The following is a 17,115-nucleotide window of genomic DNA, read 5'->3' as shown; positions in this document are numbered from 1 at the left end:
GTGGTAAAAATGAAGTACACAGAGCCAAATTTTCAATAAACTTAACACTTATATTATTAAAATTAATTAATTAGTTCACAGCTCAGTCAGTTTACTCAATTTTCGACAACGCGCCCGTTTTACCGTTGATCCTCACCATGTCACCTGAAAACAGATTGGCAAGATAAGGTAGAGATAGCCAGTCTGCTTTGACTGTCGAAGAGCAAAACCAGAAATTATAGTCTCAAGTTAGTCACCTGTCTTGAACATTCTCGTGGCTCCCTGCACGCCGACCAAGCAGGGCAGGCCGTACTCCCGCGCCACCACGGCCCCTGAAACGAAATCACGAAAATCTCTTCAACGTGACCCAAACTGCAGACTGATTCAAATTGAGCGTGTGATCCCACCAATGGATCCCTCGTTCGGAGAGCAATCCATTGGAGGGGTCACACGTTTGATTCGAGTCCCATTTAGCGACTATAAAGCTCAAAACGCGTCCGGGATTTTGTCCCCCACCGTGTGAGATGAGGCCGCCCAGCTCGGTGACCACGCCGCCCAGCATGGGGAAGTAGGGGCTCCAGCCCACGTCGGTGCTGCGCGCGATGAGCACGTCGCCGGCCTGCAGCGCCTTGATCTCGGGGCCCTCCAGGGACAGCACCACGCACGCGCGCGCCGTCACGCTGCTCTCCGACACGGGCGTGCCCTGCGCCACCACGCTGCCCGTCGCGGCCGCGGCGTCGGCGTCGAACTGGGCAGGGGCAGAGGCGTTTAGAAAACAAAAACAAAAGGACAGCGGCAGGGCGAGCAGAGCATGCAACCCTCACCCGCTGGGGCTGCGGCGGCCCGTGGAAGACCTCGTCGAAGGTGAGGGCGTCCCAGTCGGCCCAGTAGCGCTTGCGGCGCCGTGCCCTGCGGACAGACGAACAGTGTCGTTAAAATACCTCCCCGATGCACTGTGCCGAGGTGTCTACCGAGCGAGACGTGACGGCTTACTTGTCGACGATGCTGGGGTCTGGCTGGTCGTGGGTGAGGCGGTGCAGCTCCCAGTAGGTGAGGAAGTTGGCCAGGCTCCTGTCCGGCAGCAGGCCCTCCTTCTCCAGCAGCAGGCCGAGGCGCCGGAAGGCCAGGCGGAACTGGAGAGAAGCAAACAAGGACGGGGCTAACGCGGCGTCTCTAAACGCGGCACTGTAAACGTCACTCGAACGAAAGGAGAGCTCCGCACCTTGTGGATGGCGCGGATGCCGGCCTCCTTCGTGAACTCGCGATTCACGACGCAGCTCTGGAACCAGGGCAGCAGGTACTTCAAAATGAACCTGGGCGGAAACGACAAGTATAGAGTAAGAATGAGTTGTTCTTTTGAAAACAAAATGTCGTAGCTCCTACCGAGCCTTACCTGGTGCTTCCCCGCTTGGGCGACTTGAGCTTATTGATGATGTCCTCCACGCTGGCGGCGACCGGCGCCTTGGGTGCCTCGCCGCTGTCCTTGGCCACCAAGGGCTGCAGCACCGCCATCAGGCGGGACGGGTCCTCGTCCCAAGTCACCGTCGCCACGTCGAACTGGAAGAGACGAGCAGGTCGCAACGACAGCTTTGAATTTCGCTCCGCCACTGGCAAAACAGGAAGATGGGCTGACAGACAGACAGACCTCCCGTACGACGCGGTTGCCGTGCTTCTCCAGGAAGGCCAGGGTCAGCTTGTGCGCCGCGGGGCAGTGCTTCTCCAGCCACGCCATCGCGTCCTCCACAGGCACGGTGGGGAAGTCCTTCCACTTGGGGCTCTTCTTGACCTCAGCGGCGATCGCCTGAAACGCAGCCTCGGTGAGCGGGAAGCGACCACACTGTAAGGCGACAACATGGTGCGGGCCTTACCGCCATGGCCGTGGGGATGCCCGCCGACGTGACGTCCCCTCCAGTGCAGGACAGCATGGCGGCCACGTCTGTGATGTGCTCCGTGCTGAGCTCTGGACGACGAGAGAGAGCGCGTTACTCCAAGGACTTTCCGGCGGAACGCTCCACGAGTGCGAGAGAGACGGACAGACCTTTGGCGCCCTCGGACAGCACCGTGACGGCGATGACCTGCGAGAAGGAGCTGGTGCTGGAGGTGTAGGTGTGGAAGGCGAAGGCCTCGATGACCTTGGGCAGGGCCTCGGTGATGCGCCGCATGACGCCGCGCGCCGTGGTCTCGGCCGCGACCTGCTGGTGCACGTCCAGCGCGGCCGCCGTGGCCTGCCCGCGCCGCACGTGCTGCTTGCCGCCAAAGGCCCGCACCACCGCGTTCACCGTCAGCTTCACCTGCAACAGCGCTGGGGCGTGACGCGGCTGGACCCACCACGGCCCAGACCGTGTTCAACTTGGAGCGGCAGGCAGACCTGGTTGGCGGCCGTCATGGTGATGCCGTGGCGCTGCAGGGCCGCCCGGTGCATCCTGGGGGTGGTGGCCTTGTGCCCGTAGATGGTGAGGTCCACCACCTCGTTGCCCAAGTTCAGCTCGCGGGACACGTTCCGGAGCATCAGCTACGCACACTCACAAATATAAAATGTTTGCTTTTTCTTGAGGAAAGGCTTTGCTGATTTACGCGCCCTCCAGGCGACGCTCACCGACAGGATGTTGAGCACCAGGTGGTGGTGGGTGAGGGGCGTGAAGTTGCTGAAGTGGTACTGCTGGCACTTGGCGCCCGCGGCCGAGCGGCCGGTGCACACGTCCAGGGCGCGGCCCACGGTGCTCTGTGCGAGCAGCGACATCGCCCCAGGGCACACCTCCCTGCACACAAGCCAGACAAGCAAGTTCAGGCCGAGTGTCACCGAAACGCCGGCCGTGTCGTCCGCACTGCGAAAGGACCGAAAGGACACCCACCCCGTGTTGGCCACCGAGAACACGTCGTCGTCCGAGGTGCAGGGCGCGTCCAGCTCGTGCAGCAGCTCGAACTCGGTCCAGTTGAAGATGGCCGTGACGGGCCTGGACTGCAGCAGGTGCAGCCGGCCGCCGGCGAAGGCCCACTCCACGTCGCGGGCGCCGCCGAACGCGCGCTCCAGCCTGGCGCCGGCCCGCGCCAGCAGCAGCGCCTCGTCGTCGGACAGGCACACCGCCGAGGGGTCCGCCACCGCCTCCTCGCGCACGCCGCCGTGCTCTGTGGGGTGCGGACGGCGCGGGTTCAAATACTGGCCGGGGGGAGATTGTTGTTGTTGTTGGCGTACCTGCGAGGACGACGCGGTGCTGCTTGTCTCCGCTGCGCTTCTCGGCGACGTGCATGCGGCCCGCGACGTCACGCTTCACCAGCACCACGTCCGGGTCCACGGCGGCCGACACCACGCTCTGGAATCGCGTCAGACAATGGGCCGGTTTACGTGTCAGTCGCGCCGGAGCGCCTGCCGAGGGCGGGGTAGGCAATCCCACCCCAAGCAGGACGCGGGTGTCGCGCAGTGTGGCCTACCCCGCACTTCGCAGGCGCTTCCGCCGCCTCACAGTGTACCGCTTAAGCCCAGCTCACCTCGCCGAGGCCGTAGTTGGCGGAGATGAGCATCCTACGCGGGTCGCCGCTGGCGGGGTCGCACGTGAAGAGCACGCCGGCGCAGTGCGCGTGGACCATGCGCTGCACCACGACGGCCATGGGGGCGCGGACGGGCTGCGCGTACTGCCGCCGGTACTGCACCGACTGCAGCGCGAACAGCGACGCCCAGCAGCGCCGCACGCCGTCCAGGACGCCGTCGACGCCGCGGCACCCGAGGAACGTCTCGTTCTGGCCGGCGGCGGACAGCTCGTCGGAGTCCTCACCCACGGCGGAGGAGCGCACGGCCCAGGACGTGGTGCCGTCAGCCTCCGCCTCAAGTCGCTGCAGTGCGGCGCGCACCTCGGCGGCCACCTCCTCGCAGACCGCCGTGGCGGCGAACAGCTTGACGGCGGCCTCGCACTTGGCGGCCAGCTTCAGGTCCACCGGCGCCGTGGACGCGGCGGCCGCCTCCGCCAGGTGGTCCACGGCCTGCTGCAGGGCGGGGTGCGCGGCGAACTGGCGCTCCAGGGCCGTGACCGTCAGGCAGAAGCCCGCCGGCACGGCGTACGCGCCGTCGTCGTCCTGGTCGCCGTTCTTGGCCGCCAGCAGCGCCGTGAGCGCGGCCAGCGACGCGCCCTTGCCGCCCACCAGCGCGCTGCTCCTGCACGCACGCTCCTCCAGGCCCAGCACGAGCGGGCCCGGGGTCACCTGGAGAACCTTCAGATTAGCAACGACAACGACCGACGGGCACCTACACTGCGAACAGTCCGCTTGCCTTGGACTCGCGGAGGTGCAGCAGGGGCGCGGGCGCGGCGGCGGGCAGCGGGCAGGGCCCGTCGTAGCGGTAGCACAGCTCCACCAGCCCGACGCCCTGATGCACGCCGCGGCCCGCCCACTGCAGCGAGCACTGCGCCGGCTGCAGCTCCATGAGCCAGCTCCAGGGCCGCTCGCACAGCACCGTCAGCCCGTCCTCCTGCGGCAGGTACACTGCCGAGGAGTAGCGCACGCCGCCCGCTGCACAAAAAGTTCATCAAAGTTGAAAGTCAATCGTGCTTGTACGCCAAAATTGCTAGTTGTTTTCCCCCGGTCATCGACCACGTACCGGTGAACAGCAGCACGAAGTGCTTGGGGATGTGGTCCTTGTCCTCGGCGAGCACCGGCAGCGACAAGGACGTCGAGTCGATGCTGACGAGCTCGCCCTCGGGCAGGCGGACGTGGCCGTAGGTGGCGCTGCGGGGAAGAAAGACGCACTTCTTGAAGTACTCTGCGCGTGTCCATCGTTGTCAACTTTACCGGCGCATCGTGGGGATTTTTCCCCGAGGGCCTCCCCGGCGGCTACTCACTGCGAGAGCTGTCCCGGGTGGCAGTCAGCGCCCACGCTGAACATGGTGCCGTTCTTGGCCACGCCGCTGATGGTGAGCCGGCGGTGCAGGCGGCCCGCCTCGTTGGGCCCCCAGCGCCGCTGCCGCAGTCCGCGCAGGTACAGCTCCTGGGGCTCGCCGCCCTCCACCTTCACCTGGCCGTGCAGCACGCCCCACTGGTCGTAGCCGCCCACGTGGCCCTTGCTGCAACACGCCAAGCATGTCAACCCGTTGCACCGCCGCACCGCGAGGGCTTTCAGTGAGCACGCCGAACGTACATGATGTCCATCCAGTGGTCGTTGCGCCAGGGCTCCCTGGCAAGGGTGTCCGCCAGCAGGGAGGCGCTCCAGTCGTGGCGGCAGTTGTACGGGCCGCTGCACGCGTTCCACCTGAACAAGAGCACCAACGTTAAAGTGACGCGGTTCGATCCCAGCCAAGGGATGTCTGCCACGCCACCGTCACGCGGACGTACATGAAGTTGAAGCGGACGTGGCGCAGAGAGTCCTGGTCGCCGGGCATGCCGTCCCAGTCGCGGTGCGAGCGCGGCGGGCCCTCCCTGAGCACGCCGTTGAACGCGACGCGCCAGCGCTTCAGGGGCTCCACCACCTCGATGCGCAGCGCGCCCCAGTCGCCGCCCGCCGTCCACGCGCCGCCCGTGCGGCTCGCCATGGAGTCCGGCATCTCTGCAACGGAGACAGTGTCACCGGCTGTTTTGGCAGTGCTGCAGCAGGGCAGGCAGGGGACACTCACGCGGCAGCTGGTACACGCTGTCGCCCACCTTGAGCTGCAGCGCGACCCGAGCGAGGCAGTGCCTCATGCGGGTCATGCGCACCACCAGCGCGTTGGAGTGGAAGTCGGCGCCGTGGAAGCACAGCGAGTCCACCACCTGCAGACAGCGGAGTGGACAGTCAGCACTTCCGCGACAACTCCCCAAGTAGAAGTAGATGCAGTGTGCTTACGCCCTCGGCCAGCAGCAGACGCGGCTGCTCAAGGCGGCGCTCGTACTCGGTGGGCAGGAAGACGTGCTGGTCGGGGTGCCGCACGGCGTCCTCGGCCGCCTGGGCCAGCCGCTGCGCCCTGGCCGCCTTCATCCTGCGCACGGCCAGGTAGGCCCACAGCCTCTTGGCGCGGAAGTACCATCCTGCGGCAGCGCACATCAGGTTAGGATAGGTTTTTAAGACGCACAGGAAGACTGATCGAATCACCGACTTTTTCGCTGACTTTGGACAACTACTGCGACCAATCTAGCTGCGGTCAAGGGTCTCCCTCAACGCCCTAGTGTTCTTAAGACTCTACTCTTTCATGCCCCGCCTCGGGAAGGCTTTGACCGCAGCTTGTTTGGGAGCAGTGGCCTCGCAAAAATGGTAAAAAAATGATTGAATCTCCGAAAGTAGCCGTTTTTGCTGACTTTGGGCGGCCACTGCGTCCAATCTAGCTGCGGTCAAAGGCCTCCCTCAACGCCCTAGTATTCTAAGAGCCCTACTCTTTCATGCTCCGCCTCGGGGAGGCTTTGACCGCAGTTAGTTTGGCAGCAGTGCCCACGCAAAAATGGCCTGAAGACGAATGAATCTCCAAAAGCATGCCACAAGTATGGTAGTGATTATCTAGAACTCCTCCATTTTACCAGGCCGGCAAAGAGGGAATTCCCTCGTGACAACAACAACAACAACCACCAAAACAACAACAAGAAGATCGCGGACATTGCTCGCGTTAAGAGACACACATTAACGGTGTCGCGGACGATAAGGGAAGCGAAGCGAAGTCGCTCCCTTTCACGGTAACTTGCCGCTGCTCGCGTCTGGCCCGGTCTGGCCGTGCATATCTGTTCCCTTCTCTCTCTTTCTCCCCTTCTCTCTCTCTCTCTCTCTCTCTCTCTCTCTCTCTCTCTCTCTCTCTCTCTCTCTCTCTTGCACTGGGGTCAAACAGCACGGCCGGCACGCGCGAACTTGGAATACATTTCCGTCAATAAGTTGTTACAGCGGCGATCGCCATATACTACCGTCAGCAGGCAAAGTGCAGACCGCGATTGTAGTGTACCGCCGGAACAACAACAGCAAAAGCAAAAACGACACTGTATGTTTTTTCCGTGCCCCGTCCCAAACACAGACAACTTTTTTATTTTTGCGCAGCCTTGTGTATGAAGACTCACGCACGATTTGTTGCGATTTTGCGTACAAAATTGGGCGCCAAAGTCCAGAAATGCTTGAATTTTCGGCAGCTTGTTACTGTTTTCAGCACTGCTAAGAGCTCGTAGATTATCGACCATGGCTGAACGTCGTTCGATTTAGACGAAAATGACAGACCGATTTGGCAGTGTGCCGCCCCTGCCCCGAGCGGCGACTGGCGGCGAGCGAGAGGGAAGGCCGAGATGATCGGAGGTGTCCCACAGTGTGTCCCTACCTGGCTGCGAGTACGGCGACGACGCCGGCCTGGGCCGCTGCTCGTCGCCGGAGAACACCAACCAGTACAGGAAGGCGACCGGCGACAGCCAGGCCAGGTACGGCAGGATCCACCACATGTCGACGACGCCGTCGAGCACGCGAACTGATGCCTGATGTCGATGCCGGTCGCGGACAGTCGAGTCGACAGAGTCGACGGCTCAGGACCGTAATCACCACTGGCAGAGGCGGACCAGGCAAGGCAGCGCCTGGCTGGCCTGCCCAGCGCCCGCGAGTATCTTTGAGTGTGTCTGCCGGTCAGTCGGTCTGTCTGTCTGTCCGTCCCGTCCGCGTGCCCGCGTGCCCGTCCGTCCACCTGCCCGCGCGTCCGTCGGGCCAAATCATCGCCTGCATCCTGCGCATCCTGCGGCGCGGTGCCGTCGTCCCGTCCGTCGCGTCGCGCAGCACGGCCGTGCGTTAGACGAGAGACTATCTGGCCAGCCGCGCCAGCCGTGACGTGGGATAGAGAGACTGGGCGCCGCGCGCTGGACTCGGACAGGCAGACAGGCAGCTAGACAGCCAGGCAAGCAGGCAGCCAGCCAGGCAGGGAGTCGGCCTTGACTCGGCCTCATGTCGGCGCAGCGTGCAGCCCACAACGACGGCTAGACGAGCTAGGCTGGACAGCCTAGACGCGCTTGACCTCAACTAACACATCTCTGCGGAACCGCCGCGTGCGGGGCGCCAGTCCCTTGTCCTCCGATGCGCGCTGGGGACGGATATGTGGGTCGCCTCGTCACCTCGCTGCCGCCTCTGTTTGGCGGCTCCCCTTTCCGGCGACCGGCAAAGCCGGCAAACCAAACGGACCAAACGACGATGCGCGATAAAAAGAGATAGATGGAAGTCAAGGCCGGCGGGGCGGCGGCGCGCGGCGCGTCGAATGGGCTGCCTATCTGCCGGGGCGGCGAAGCGCTGAGAAATTGCATGCACGCGTCCAGAATCCAGAGATTGGCCAGCCGGCCGGTGTAAGCGTCCTCATGACGGCGGACTATTCTCGCCCTCCGTCGCCCTCTGACTCAGTGGCTCCAACTCCTCGAAAAGCGGGGGCAACAGTCAAGGCTCGATCGATGTATCTAGATCCCCAACCACCTTTATGAATGGAGAATAAACAGCCCACTTGGGGCTAGCCCACTTGAAATGTGACTTCATCGTCCCCGATCCGTGCCTTGCCTGGGAACCGTGTATTGCTCTGCGCCACCCGAAGATGCTTGATCTGCTCAAGTACGCGCTGCTCCCGATTACAAATGACAGCAAAACTCGCTTCCTTATTCGCAGCCTGAGCACTGCTTTCGTCGCTCTGTCTCTCTCGCACCCTTACGGGAGGCGCCCTGAGTGCGAGAGAGACAGACTCACGAGAGCGGTGCTCCGTCTGCTGGGGTGCGGCGATAAGCGGGGTGATGAGAGCCCGATAGCGGAGTGCCAATCTGTTGTTTCCAATCTCAAAGCAAGTCTTCATAATTTTTTTTTTCGAACCACATATGACATATTTATTACGAACAAAGCAGGTACAGGGGTGTTATTTCTACGGGGTAGTAAGGCCCCAAAACGTTACATTCATCAATTTTACATGTTTGCTTTGTTTTCGAATGGAGTGAGGCCTGATTCGGTTCGATTCCGTTTGCGACCGGTTCGCGCACCTCCCTCCCTCCCAGTCTCGGTTATCTGGGAAGCCCGCCTGGCTGTCGAGATATCCGCCGAGGGCTTGCCTAGGTGTGACTGCTGTGCATCGTGAGTGGTGCAGGTGTTGCTCTCGACGGGACGGGCCCCGGTGAGACGGGACGGGCCCGGCGTTGCGGCGTTGTTGCTAGGCAGACGCCTGCCCCGGCCGTCTGTCTCTGTCGGCTGCGCGATGCGCGGTGCGCGATGTACATCCTCCAGTACATCGATCCCGGAAAGGGGGTTGTTTGATAGAGCCGGGACCAGCGCTGACAGGGCCGCCGCCAGGCCGCCCCGCCAGCCCCGCCAGCCCCGCCAGGCCCCGCCAGCCCCGCCAGCCCCGCCCCGCCAGGCAGCCAGGCCTGCCCACGCCGACGGGGCCGGCGGCGCGGAGGGGAGGGAGAGGAGGTTGGTTCCCCGGGCGGGGGAGAGCGGGGCAGGGGGAGGGGCTCTGTCAGGGAAGTGGCGGCGGCAGGCGACCGGGACGGCCAGGGGCGGTAGCCCAGGGCGTGAGCGGGGCGGGGCGGGGCGGGGCGGGGCGGGGCGGGGCGGGGCGGGGCGGGGCGGGGCGGGGCGGGGCGGGGCGGGCCGGTCCGCATCCCCTCTGTCGCTCGGGGCGCGCCGTCGAAGACACAACGCGACGCCGGGCGGGCATGGCAACGCTGGCGCCGCGGCCCGTTCCAGGGGTTCCAGGCTGGGTGCGCCGCCGGGCTGCCTGGTAGTCCTGGTAGCGCCCCGACCGCCACCGCCGCCCTCATGGCAGAGCACGCCGACGATGCAGGTGGGTAGTGTATCGATACGCGTGCGGTGGTCGCGGACGGCGCGGGTACGCCATCCGTCCTAGTGTTTTAGAGAGTCCCTGGCGACGCGGAACACATCGGGGGTGGTTCGGCGTCTGGGTGTTGGGGTCGCGCCCGCCGCCCGCGCTGCCCCCGCCGCCCACGCGGCGGCGCACCGCCCCCACCACCCCCGGGGCAACGACCGCGATGTAAACGTGCAGCGGGGCGCGAGGGGCGCGAGGGGGTTGCGCCTCGCTCAACAGCCGGCGCCTTGGCTAAGCCTCGTGCGCCTCGCGCGCCTCGTGCCCGGGGTCCTGGCTCGCCCTGGCCCACCGTAATGGCTCGGGCCTGGCCAGCGTCGCCCTGTGCTGCACCTCGCTGGAACAGCGGTTCGAGTCTCGGGTAGCTAGCCGGGCCCTTGCCCATCGGTGGGGCTGGACGCCCCCCCCCCCCTCTCGTCTTCGTCCCCTTCCGGGTCCGCGTCCAGGCCACGCAGCGCCGACCCAGATCCCCGGGCGAGTACCGCCTGGAGGGGGTAGCTGGGGTACTGCAGGGGTAGCTGGAGGAAGGGGGGGCTCCCGACGCCGACCTGGGCCAGCCGGGCCGAGCCAGCCCGGGCTCTCCAGCCCGGGCCAGGTGCGGGTTGGGGTAGTCGGGGGGTAGCAGCCCGTCGGGGGGTGTCGGTCGCGCTGCACCGGGGGGTGGCCTAGGGTGGCCCCGCGCCACGACGGCCCGGACGGCGCCCCGCAGCAGGCAGCAGCAGGCCAACCAGTGCAGGCCCAATGCTAGTCCGCGACGCACGGCCGGCCGCGGCGTGGCGTGGCGTGGCAGGGAGGCGGTGGCGCACAGCTTGGCTGCCCCGCAGCCGCTGAAGCAGCTCGAGCACAAGGTGGGTCCCGTTGTGTGGCTAGAGATAGAGGGAGGGTGAGTGCACTTTCCTGAGCGAGGGAGGCTGACAGGTGCTGGGTCGGCAGCTCCCCCTCCCCTCCCCCACCCACTTTCCCGGGCAGTGCATCCGCCCGCCACCCGCCCACAAGTTGCGTCATAAGGGCAAACCGATCCCTGCGCCAACTGTTTACAACGACTCGGTCCAAACTACCGTCGTGCAAAGCAGTGTGACGTGCTGGCTTCAAAACGAGATTTTTCAAAAAGTGGACAGCCGTGCTTGCCACGTCATCGAGAATGGCTGCTCCGGGCGAGGGGAGGGGGGGGGGGTGGCCACCCTGCTCCGAGCACAAGATGGCGGCGGAGGCTCCAGGCCCTCCAGGCGCAGCACTCCAGAGGTTCCAGTCCGTCCGGGCGAGTCGGGAAACGTGATTGTCGTTTCGTTTTCCAGTGCGCCCGCCAGCGACCAGGGCGACCAGCATGCTCAACGGCACCGGGCCGAACGGGCATTCCTACGTGCTCGCCATCAACGAGTACTGCCAGCGCCACTTCCGCGCCGACGTGCGCTACGTCTTCGCGCGCTGCGGTGAGTCCAGTTACAGTGTGGCGTTCAGCTGTGTTCAGTTAAGACTCGAACCGAACGTGTGACCCCACCAATGGATTGCTCTCCGAGCGAGGAATCCATTGGTGGGGTCACACGTTCGGATCGAGTCCTGTGTAGCGACTCTGGAGCTCAAAACGCGTCTAGAGTTTTGGCCGCCTCCACCGTTCTTCTGGCCCACTGTGCTTTTGAGACAAACGAGGCCGCCCGTCGTGTTTGCAGACCCCGACTACTCGGCCACGGCCGTGCTGGACGGCCTGACCTACGCCACCAGGAAGGACCCCAACAAACATGTGGCCAAAATTCTGGCGGCAAAGTCAACAGCGGAGGTACTCCTGCCTGAAATGCGGGACCTCGCGGAGGACGAGTGCCTTCCGGATGCGTACAAGCTGGCGGTGAGTGAGAGAGACAGAGCGCACTCCGGATGCGTGAGTGAGAGGGACAGAGCTATGCAAAACAATGTCTGTGCTAAAAATGTTCTTTGATTTATCTTTCTTTGAGAGCACTGAAGACTACTTTTCTCTTTCGACCGTTTGACTCATTTTGCTTTTGTGTCCTCAGGTTTTTGACAACGTGGACCTGGCGGACGAGCGAATCCCGGAAATAACGATGCCCTACGATGCGGTGAAGCCGTACAAGATCTTGCTGAAATGCCTCGCCCGGTAAGCACGTGCTTAAATTTTCAGTTTACCGTTCACCAGTTACGTGCGCGTGCTGTGTCCGTCCAGAGGAGGCATAGCTTGCTCTGTTTCCGGTGTCGCGTGTCAACGGTCTTATTTTTGCAGCAACTTCGGGTACCGCGAGGCCGACATCCAGTTCACGACGCACCGCCCGGCCAACCAGTACTGCCCGGCACGCCTGGCCCTCAAAGTCGGCTCCTACAGCGTCACCGTGCCCATGACGCGCTTCGCCAAGCAGGAGGCGGCGCAGACCATCCTGATGGTGGGTGTACAGTGTGGCAGTCGGAAGGGTTGCCTGCCCGGCGGCTGCAGGCGCCGCGTCTCGCGGCCTCGCGGCCCGTCGGTAAGGTGGGTTGCCTTCAGGGCGCCTTGCCGGGCGCTCGGCCGCATGGGCAACCCACCGTCTTGTTTCTCGTGTGCGTGCGTGTCGGTGTGGTTTTGTTAATCCTCTCTCTGTACCTCACTCAGAACGTGCACCCGCACCTGGAGTCCTGGGGCTCCCTGATCCGCATGTACATCGTGAACACCGCGCGCGACTTCGAGGACATGACCATGCTGGCAGGCATTCAGGTACACGAAATGAGGAAATAAAGAAAGTAAGCCGACACAAAGGGAGAAGCGAACGGCGCGGTGAGACGAGTGTTTGTCTTCGGCAGAACGTCGCCATGCAGCCCCTGGACGCCGACATCGACGACGGACTGCCTCCTGGCGAGGACAAGGGCGAGCCCAGGGCGGCCTTCCGCGGCGGGGGAGTCGCCGGGGGAGTCCCCGCCGACGACTCAGGTGCGTGTCCGTCGCGGCGGAACTTGCAGTGGAGGCGAAGGAGTGCCCCGTTAACGTGGTGTCTGGCATTGCAGAGGACTCGGACTCGGAGGATGATGAAGACGACGATGACGAGGATGACGGCGACGAGGACGACGAGTACGACGAAGAAGAACACTGCTGCTGCAGAGAGCAGTGCGTGCTGCAGGTGGTGCATCTGAGCGACTCGGACGAGGGCGAAGACCTCTCGGACGAGGAAGACGACGAGGACGGCGAGGACGGCGCCAAGGCAGAACCAGAGCGGGACGCCAACTTCAACCTCTGCGAAGAGCGGGCGCGCTGCGGTGGTGCAGACCGTGTAGACAGGCCCTTCTTCGGGCGGCTCAGCTTCGGCGACCTGCCTGCCATCGGCGAGGACTTCGAGGCAGGGTCGCTGGACCCACACCGCGCCTCGGCCGCCAGGACGGTGACGTCCAGCTGCGCCACACGGCCCCAGTTGCCGGCGGCCGCCGCCGAGGGCGCCGTCGCGGCCCCCTCCGAGGACGCCGTCGAGGCCGCCGACGCCACCGGCAGGGGCGCCGTGGCCACGCAGCCCCGCCGTCGACGTGGACCTTGCACCGCCTGGTTCGGCGGCGTGGAGGCCACGGAGCGCGGCGCGGTGCAGGCTGCACCCCTGCTGTGGTGCGACATGCCCAGCAGCTTCGCGGACATCTTCAAGGACTGGCCGCACCGCCGCAACGGCGCGCAGGGCCAACAGGACGAGGCCCGCGACACCGGCGCCGTCTACAGCGCCTTGTTCGGGCTCAAGGTGGGTCCTGGACACTGCGAGACGATTGTCGGGCCAACGTTTCGGAGTACGGACATGTTTTGGCTTTGTGTTCAGATCGACGCCGGGAAGGGTGAGTCCGAGAACGGCAACTGAGGCGGTGTCTGTGCCGCGCCCAGGCCATGCGGGCAGCGCTGCGTCCAACGATACATGGAAGCATCGATTCATCAAAACATCGATTCATCGAAACATCGAAGCGGCCGTAGGCAAGCCTGCGCGCCTGGTACACCGTCAAACCGTCACTGCAGCAGAGGAGGAGTTTCGCAGTGCGGACGCAGAAAAGGGGAGGGGGCGGGTATCAATTTCACCAAAACAAGAAAAGAACATTTATTTTTAAAAGCCTCCCAATTATTTTAAATGCGTCTTAAACATAGCATCACCGACACAGAACCATTGCACTTTGATTCCAAGAAGCGTATTCGTCGAGAACGAGGTGACCCCTCGACCTGCCAAGCTGCTGCCATTAGGCCGCGTGACTTTTTTTCTTTTTAAATCGTAGGTTTCCTTTGGGGGACTATTTTATGCACCTATTCGCACGTGTGGATTGACCCACAGCACTGCGAGTTGCCTTTAGGACACCGCGGCGACGCTGCACCCCAGTACCTCCGGTACCTCGCACGCAGCCTCACGCTTTCAAGCTTGCAAGCGAGACCCATTAAGTTGTAGTCTCGGTTGTAGTTAAGTAAGTCTCAGTCAGACTACCATGGCCAAAGCCACCGATAAGTAAGATTAGTTTCTTTCGACTTTATTGAATATTCTTCGACCAATATACTTAACTTGTGCCGAGTCAACTAACTACGTTAAGCTTGTGTACATATTTCTTGAACCGATCTCTGTACAGCGACAGTGCGAAGTCCACTCTTTCGGTCTCGCACGTTAGGTTAGGTACTTTGTGGGCTCGAGCTCGAACTGACTTTTCCCTGCTAGAGGGACTGTGTGTGTGTGAGGACGTGTGTTTTTGACGTTTTGCACGTTCCCCTTTCCTTTTCGTTTCCGGCCCTGGCCACATCGAGCGATATGTGTGATATACCGTAGAGAGGCCCGAACCGCGGCGTTGTGCCGCGACCCGGGTTCCTCTGACCAGCCTCAAGTAACGACCCAAATGGCAAAGAAGGAACCATGCGGTAGCAGCCCATAGCAGCCATGGTTGCCAACCGTCTACAGGGACAGGAAACGATGCGGCGGCGGGTTGGCTAGCCTGCCAATCTCGTTGGAAAAAAGTCTGCAGAGGCGCTATTTTTTAAAAAAAAATTTTTTTTCGATTTGCCATGGATGCAACCACTGAAGCAGACGGGGACTCAATTTAGTGTCTGTAGAATGGGTCCGGCAGCAGACTGCCGTACAGTGTGCACCACACACGCGGCCCGCGTCGACCCTTGCCCTGTTCTTATGTGTTTCGCCTTGTCACGAACATCAGTAGTCTGTACATACGTAGCCCCGCGCGCCCCCTCGGGGGCCCCCGGCCTGCCCGCGTGCAGCGGGGGATGGACCCCCTGGGGTGGCCGCGGGGCCGGGGGGCGTCGTAGTGCCGCCCCCCGGGTCTAGGTTAGGTTAGGCCAAGGACTTGTCGTGTCCTCGCACTAGTTAAGTTAGGACTCCCCAAGGACTCGTCGGTGTCCTCGTGCTTCAGGGAGCCCGACAAAGCAGCGGCTGGGACTGCTGCGGGTGCGGGACGGGCGTCACCCGGTCGCCGCGCTGGCGCTGTCCGCGCTGTCGGGACGCCGGCGACACTCGCAAACCAGTTTCAGCGACGCGTAGCGTGTTCCTACAAGATTAAGCGAGCCCATTTTAGTGGATCGAGGGCGTGGATAATTTTGCATCGTGGGGGCTTTTGAACGGGGTAGCGGTGCTGCGGCGAGCAAACTGTGCGCAGGGATGTCCGGACGCCGCAGACCCAGCAGCAGCAAGGTGTGCTAGTCTTTGAGGAGTTTACCGTGTATTTTGCGTGCGCCCTTTCCAGTATTTATCTCGCCTTCAACATATTTTTGCTGAGGTGTATAATAGGCTTCAATGCGTACCTGCACTAGCATAGCAGTAGAGAAGAAAGCGTCTGTGATAGAGGAAACTTTGCCACCGAACACAATTCTTTTCGTGGTCGCGTGGCAAATTCCCAGTTCTCCTTGCGTAACAGCAGCCTTTGATTCCGGTTCGGATTCAAATTAAATATTTGGTATATTGTGTTCGCAGGAGCAGATCAAATTGTTTTAAATGACTGTACAAAATCAGGGATTTTTCTTCAAGAACTTGGTAGTTGAACCCTTTTTTTAAAATTATTATAGTTTGATCGATAAATTAGCTTTGAAGGGCGTGGTTTGTCTCGCGAAAACGCGTCCTTCGGATGGAGCGTCCACGTGAACGAGATGCAAAAAGTTGTTTGTCTTTCTCTATTTCGCAAGCCGATTAAGGCAGCGTAGGGATACGTTAAATTAGGCTTGCTTTGCTCATTGCTTTATTCGATCATTCGATCGCAATGCTTGTCAGTTTATTCATCCCTTCAAGGGCATTCATCAAAGCCATTCATTGATTCAGTCATCAATTCATTCATTGACTCATTCCTTCATTCATTGACTCATTGGCCCATTCATTCATTGGCTCATCCATTCATTCATTGACTCATGCATTCATTGGTTTATTGACTCATGCATTCATTGGTTTATTGACTCATGCATTCATTCATTGGTTCATTGATTGGTTAATTCATTCATTGGTTCATTCATTTATTCATTCATCGGTGTGTCGGCACTTCTGTATATTAAAAACACTAATTCACATGGTGTTTTTTTTTCACATTTTGAGTTTGTGTATGACCTAGGTTACTTTAAAAGCATCGTTATTTCATGTGGCAGCAGTGTACGTTGGGTCAGGAGAAACTGAGGAGACTATGAAGTGTATTGTGTTCTGGTTCTGTGTCAAATTAATTATCACTGTAGGGTTGGCTACTTTGAACGTACTGAATGGTGTATTCCCTCTTTTGTACCCGCCCCTATAAAAATCAAACAAAAAAAAAAGAACAGTAGTATATTGATATTATCTATTGTCTTGATCTTTGTTATATTTCATATATTTTTCTAACCCTTCTAGTGCCGTAGTTGGAGGTTGCAATGGAGTCTGCAGCCGTGGAGTTGCGCTCCATTCTCCATTCCTTCTGCCGACATTTAACAGAAAACTGAAAAAATGCATAGGCCTACAAAGAAAACGTAGATGACACTTCATTCAAGGAAACATATCTAATTATGCACAAGAAACCAAAAATGAATCCGTTCTGATCGATAGTTCGAGCCTCTTTGCCGTTATTCCGATTCGAAACTTAAATTTACCTGTATTATAATTTTACAATTTACTAAACGCGCTAGTTGATGTCAAAGATGTGTGGACATTTTTCAAGCGAAAGCATAGCCAGTAGATCACAGTAATCGTTTCAAATGTTTCGAGTAGTGTGTGTGTGTAGATTTACTTTATCTAACGTAGCTGTTACCTACACTATTTTAAAACTTTTTCCCTCCTGGTGCTTTTTCTTCATTTCCACTGCGTCCTACAACGCCGCTAATGTATCCCCCAAAATGTATTCGCCTTGTGTGTGTTTGTGTGTTGCAATCAAATAAACTATTTATGTGTCGGTGTGAACGCTTTTGTATTGATTACTCCGATCACTGATCCCGACGCGA

General features: G+C 60.7%; 2 protein-coding genes across 3 annotated transcripts; one reads left to right on the top strand and one right to left on the bottom strand.

Moving 5' to 3' along the window:
• Positions 1–25: 25 nt before the first annotated feature.
• On the bottom strand, positions 26–7,588 carry LOC117647374. The gene is made up of 23 exons (XM_034389097.1): positions 7,227–7,588; positions 5,786–5,967; positions 5,577–5,712; positions 5,299–5,509; positions 5,105–5,215; positions 4,809–5,030; positions 4,568–4,695; positions 4,241–4,479; positions 3,466–4,182; positions 3,173–3,290; positions 2,832–3,105; positions 2,576–2,738; positions 2,348–2,491; positions 2,018–2,270; positions 1,848–1,939; positions 1,625–1,780; positions 1,373–1,536; positions 1,202–1,292; positions 973–1,112; positions 804–888; positions 496–727; positions 237–311; positions 26–144 (listed from the first exon to the last, which is right to left on the bottom strand). The coding sequence occupies exons 1-23, from the start codon at positions 7,342–7,344 to the stop codon at positions 92–94; spliced, it is 4,104 nt and encodes a 1,367-aa protein (XP_034244988.1). The 5' UTR covers positions 7,345–7,588; the 3' UTR covers positions 26–91.
• A 1,972-nt stretch (positions 7,589–9,560) lies between these two features.
• On the top strand, positions 9,561–16,873 carry LOC117647094. 2 transcript variants are annotated; one of them, XM_034388608.1, is made up of 9 exons: positions 9,561–9,698; positions 11,033–11,167; positions 11,405–11,577; positions 11,744–11,844; positions 11,968–12,124; positions 12,331–12,432; positions 12,519–12,645; positions 12,720–13,432; positions 13,508–16,873. In XM_034388608.1, exons 1-9 carry the CDS (start codon positions 9,674–9,676, stop codon positions 13,544–13,546), a joined length of 1,572 nt encoding a protein of 523 aa, XP_034244499.1. In that variant the 5' UTR covers positions 9,561–9,673; the 3' UTR covers positions 13,547–16,873. The 2 variants fall into 2 exon arrangements, with proteins under 2 accessions (XP_034244499.1, XP_034244500.1); XM_034388609.1 differs by lacking the exon at positions 9,561–9,698 and adding an exon at positions 10,474–10,585.
• The last annotated feature ends 242 nt before the right edge of the window (positions 16,874–17,115 follow it).

Source organism: Thrips palmi, unplaced genomic scaffold (genome assembly GCF_012932325.1).
Source record: "Thrips palmi isolate BJ-2018 unplaced genomic scaffold, TpBJ-2018v1 HiC_scaffold_2, whole genome shotgun sequence".
Lineage (NCBI taxonomy): Eukaryota > Metazoa > Arthropoda > Insecta > Thysanoptera > Thripidae > Thrips > Thrips palmi.
The sequence above is the reverse complement of the archived record's forward strand: the minus strand, read 5'-3'. Positions and strand labels throughout refer to the sequence as shown.

Bases quoted from the DNA above. Each gene is read 5' to 3' on its own strand.
- LOC117647094 (XM_034388608.1), top strand. From the start codon at position 9,674: ATGGCAGAGCACGCCGACGATGCAG. The intron at 11,845-11,967 runs GTAAGCACGTGC...TTATTTTTGCAG, and splicing joins TTGCTGAAATGCCTCGCCCG to CAACTTCGGGTACCGCGAGG. The intron at 12,433-12,518 runs GTACACGAAATG...TGTCTTCGGCAG, and splicing joins CCATGCTGGCAGGCATTCAG to AACGTCGCCATGCAGCCCCT.
- LOC117647374 (XM_034389097.1), bottom strand. From the start codon at position 7,344: ATGTGGTGGATCCTGCCGTACCTGGCCTGGCTGTCGCCGGTCGCCTTC. The intron at 2,492-2,575 runs GTGAGCGTCGCC...GAGTGTGCGTAG, and splicing joins TGGTGCTCAACATCCTGTCG to CTGATGCTCCGGAACGTGTC. The intron at 889-972 runs GTAAGCCGTCAC...GTCTGTCCGCAG, and splicing joins GACCCCAGCATCGTCGACAA to GGCACGGCGCCGCAAGCGCT.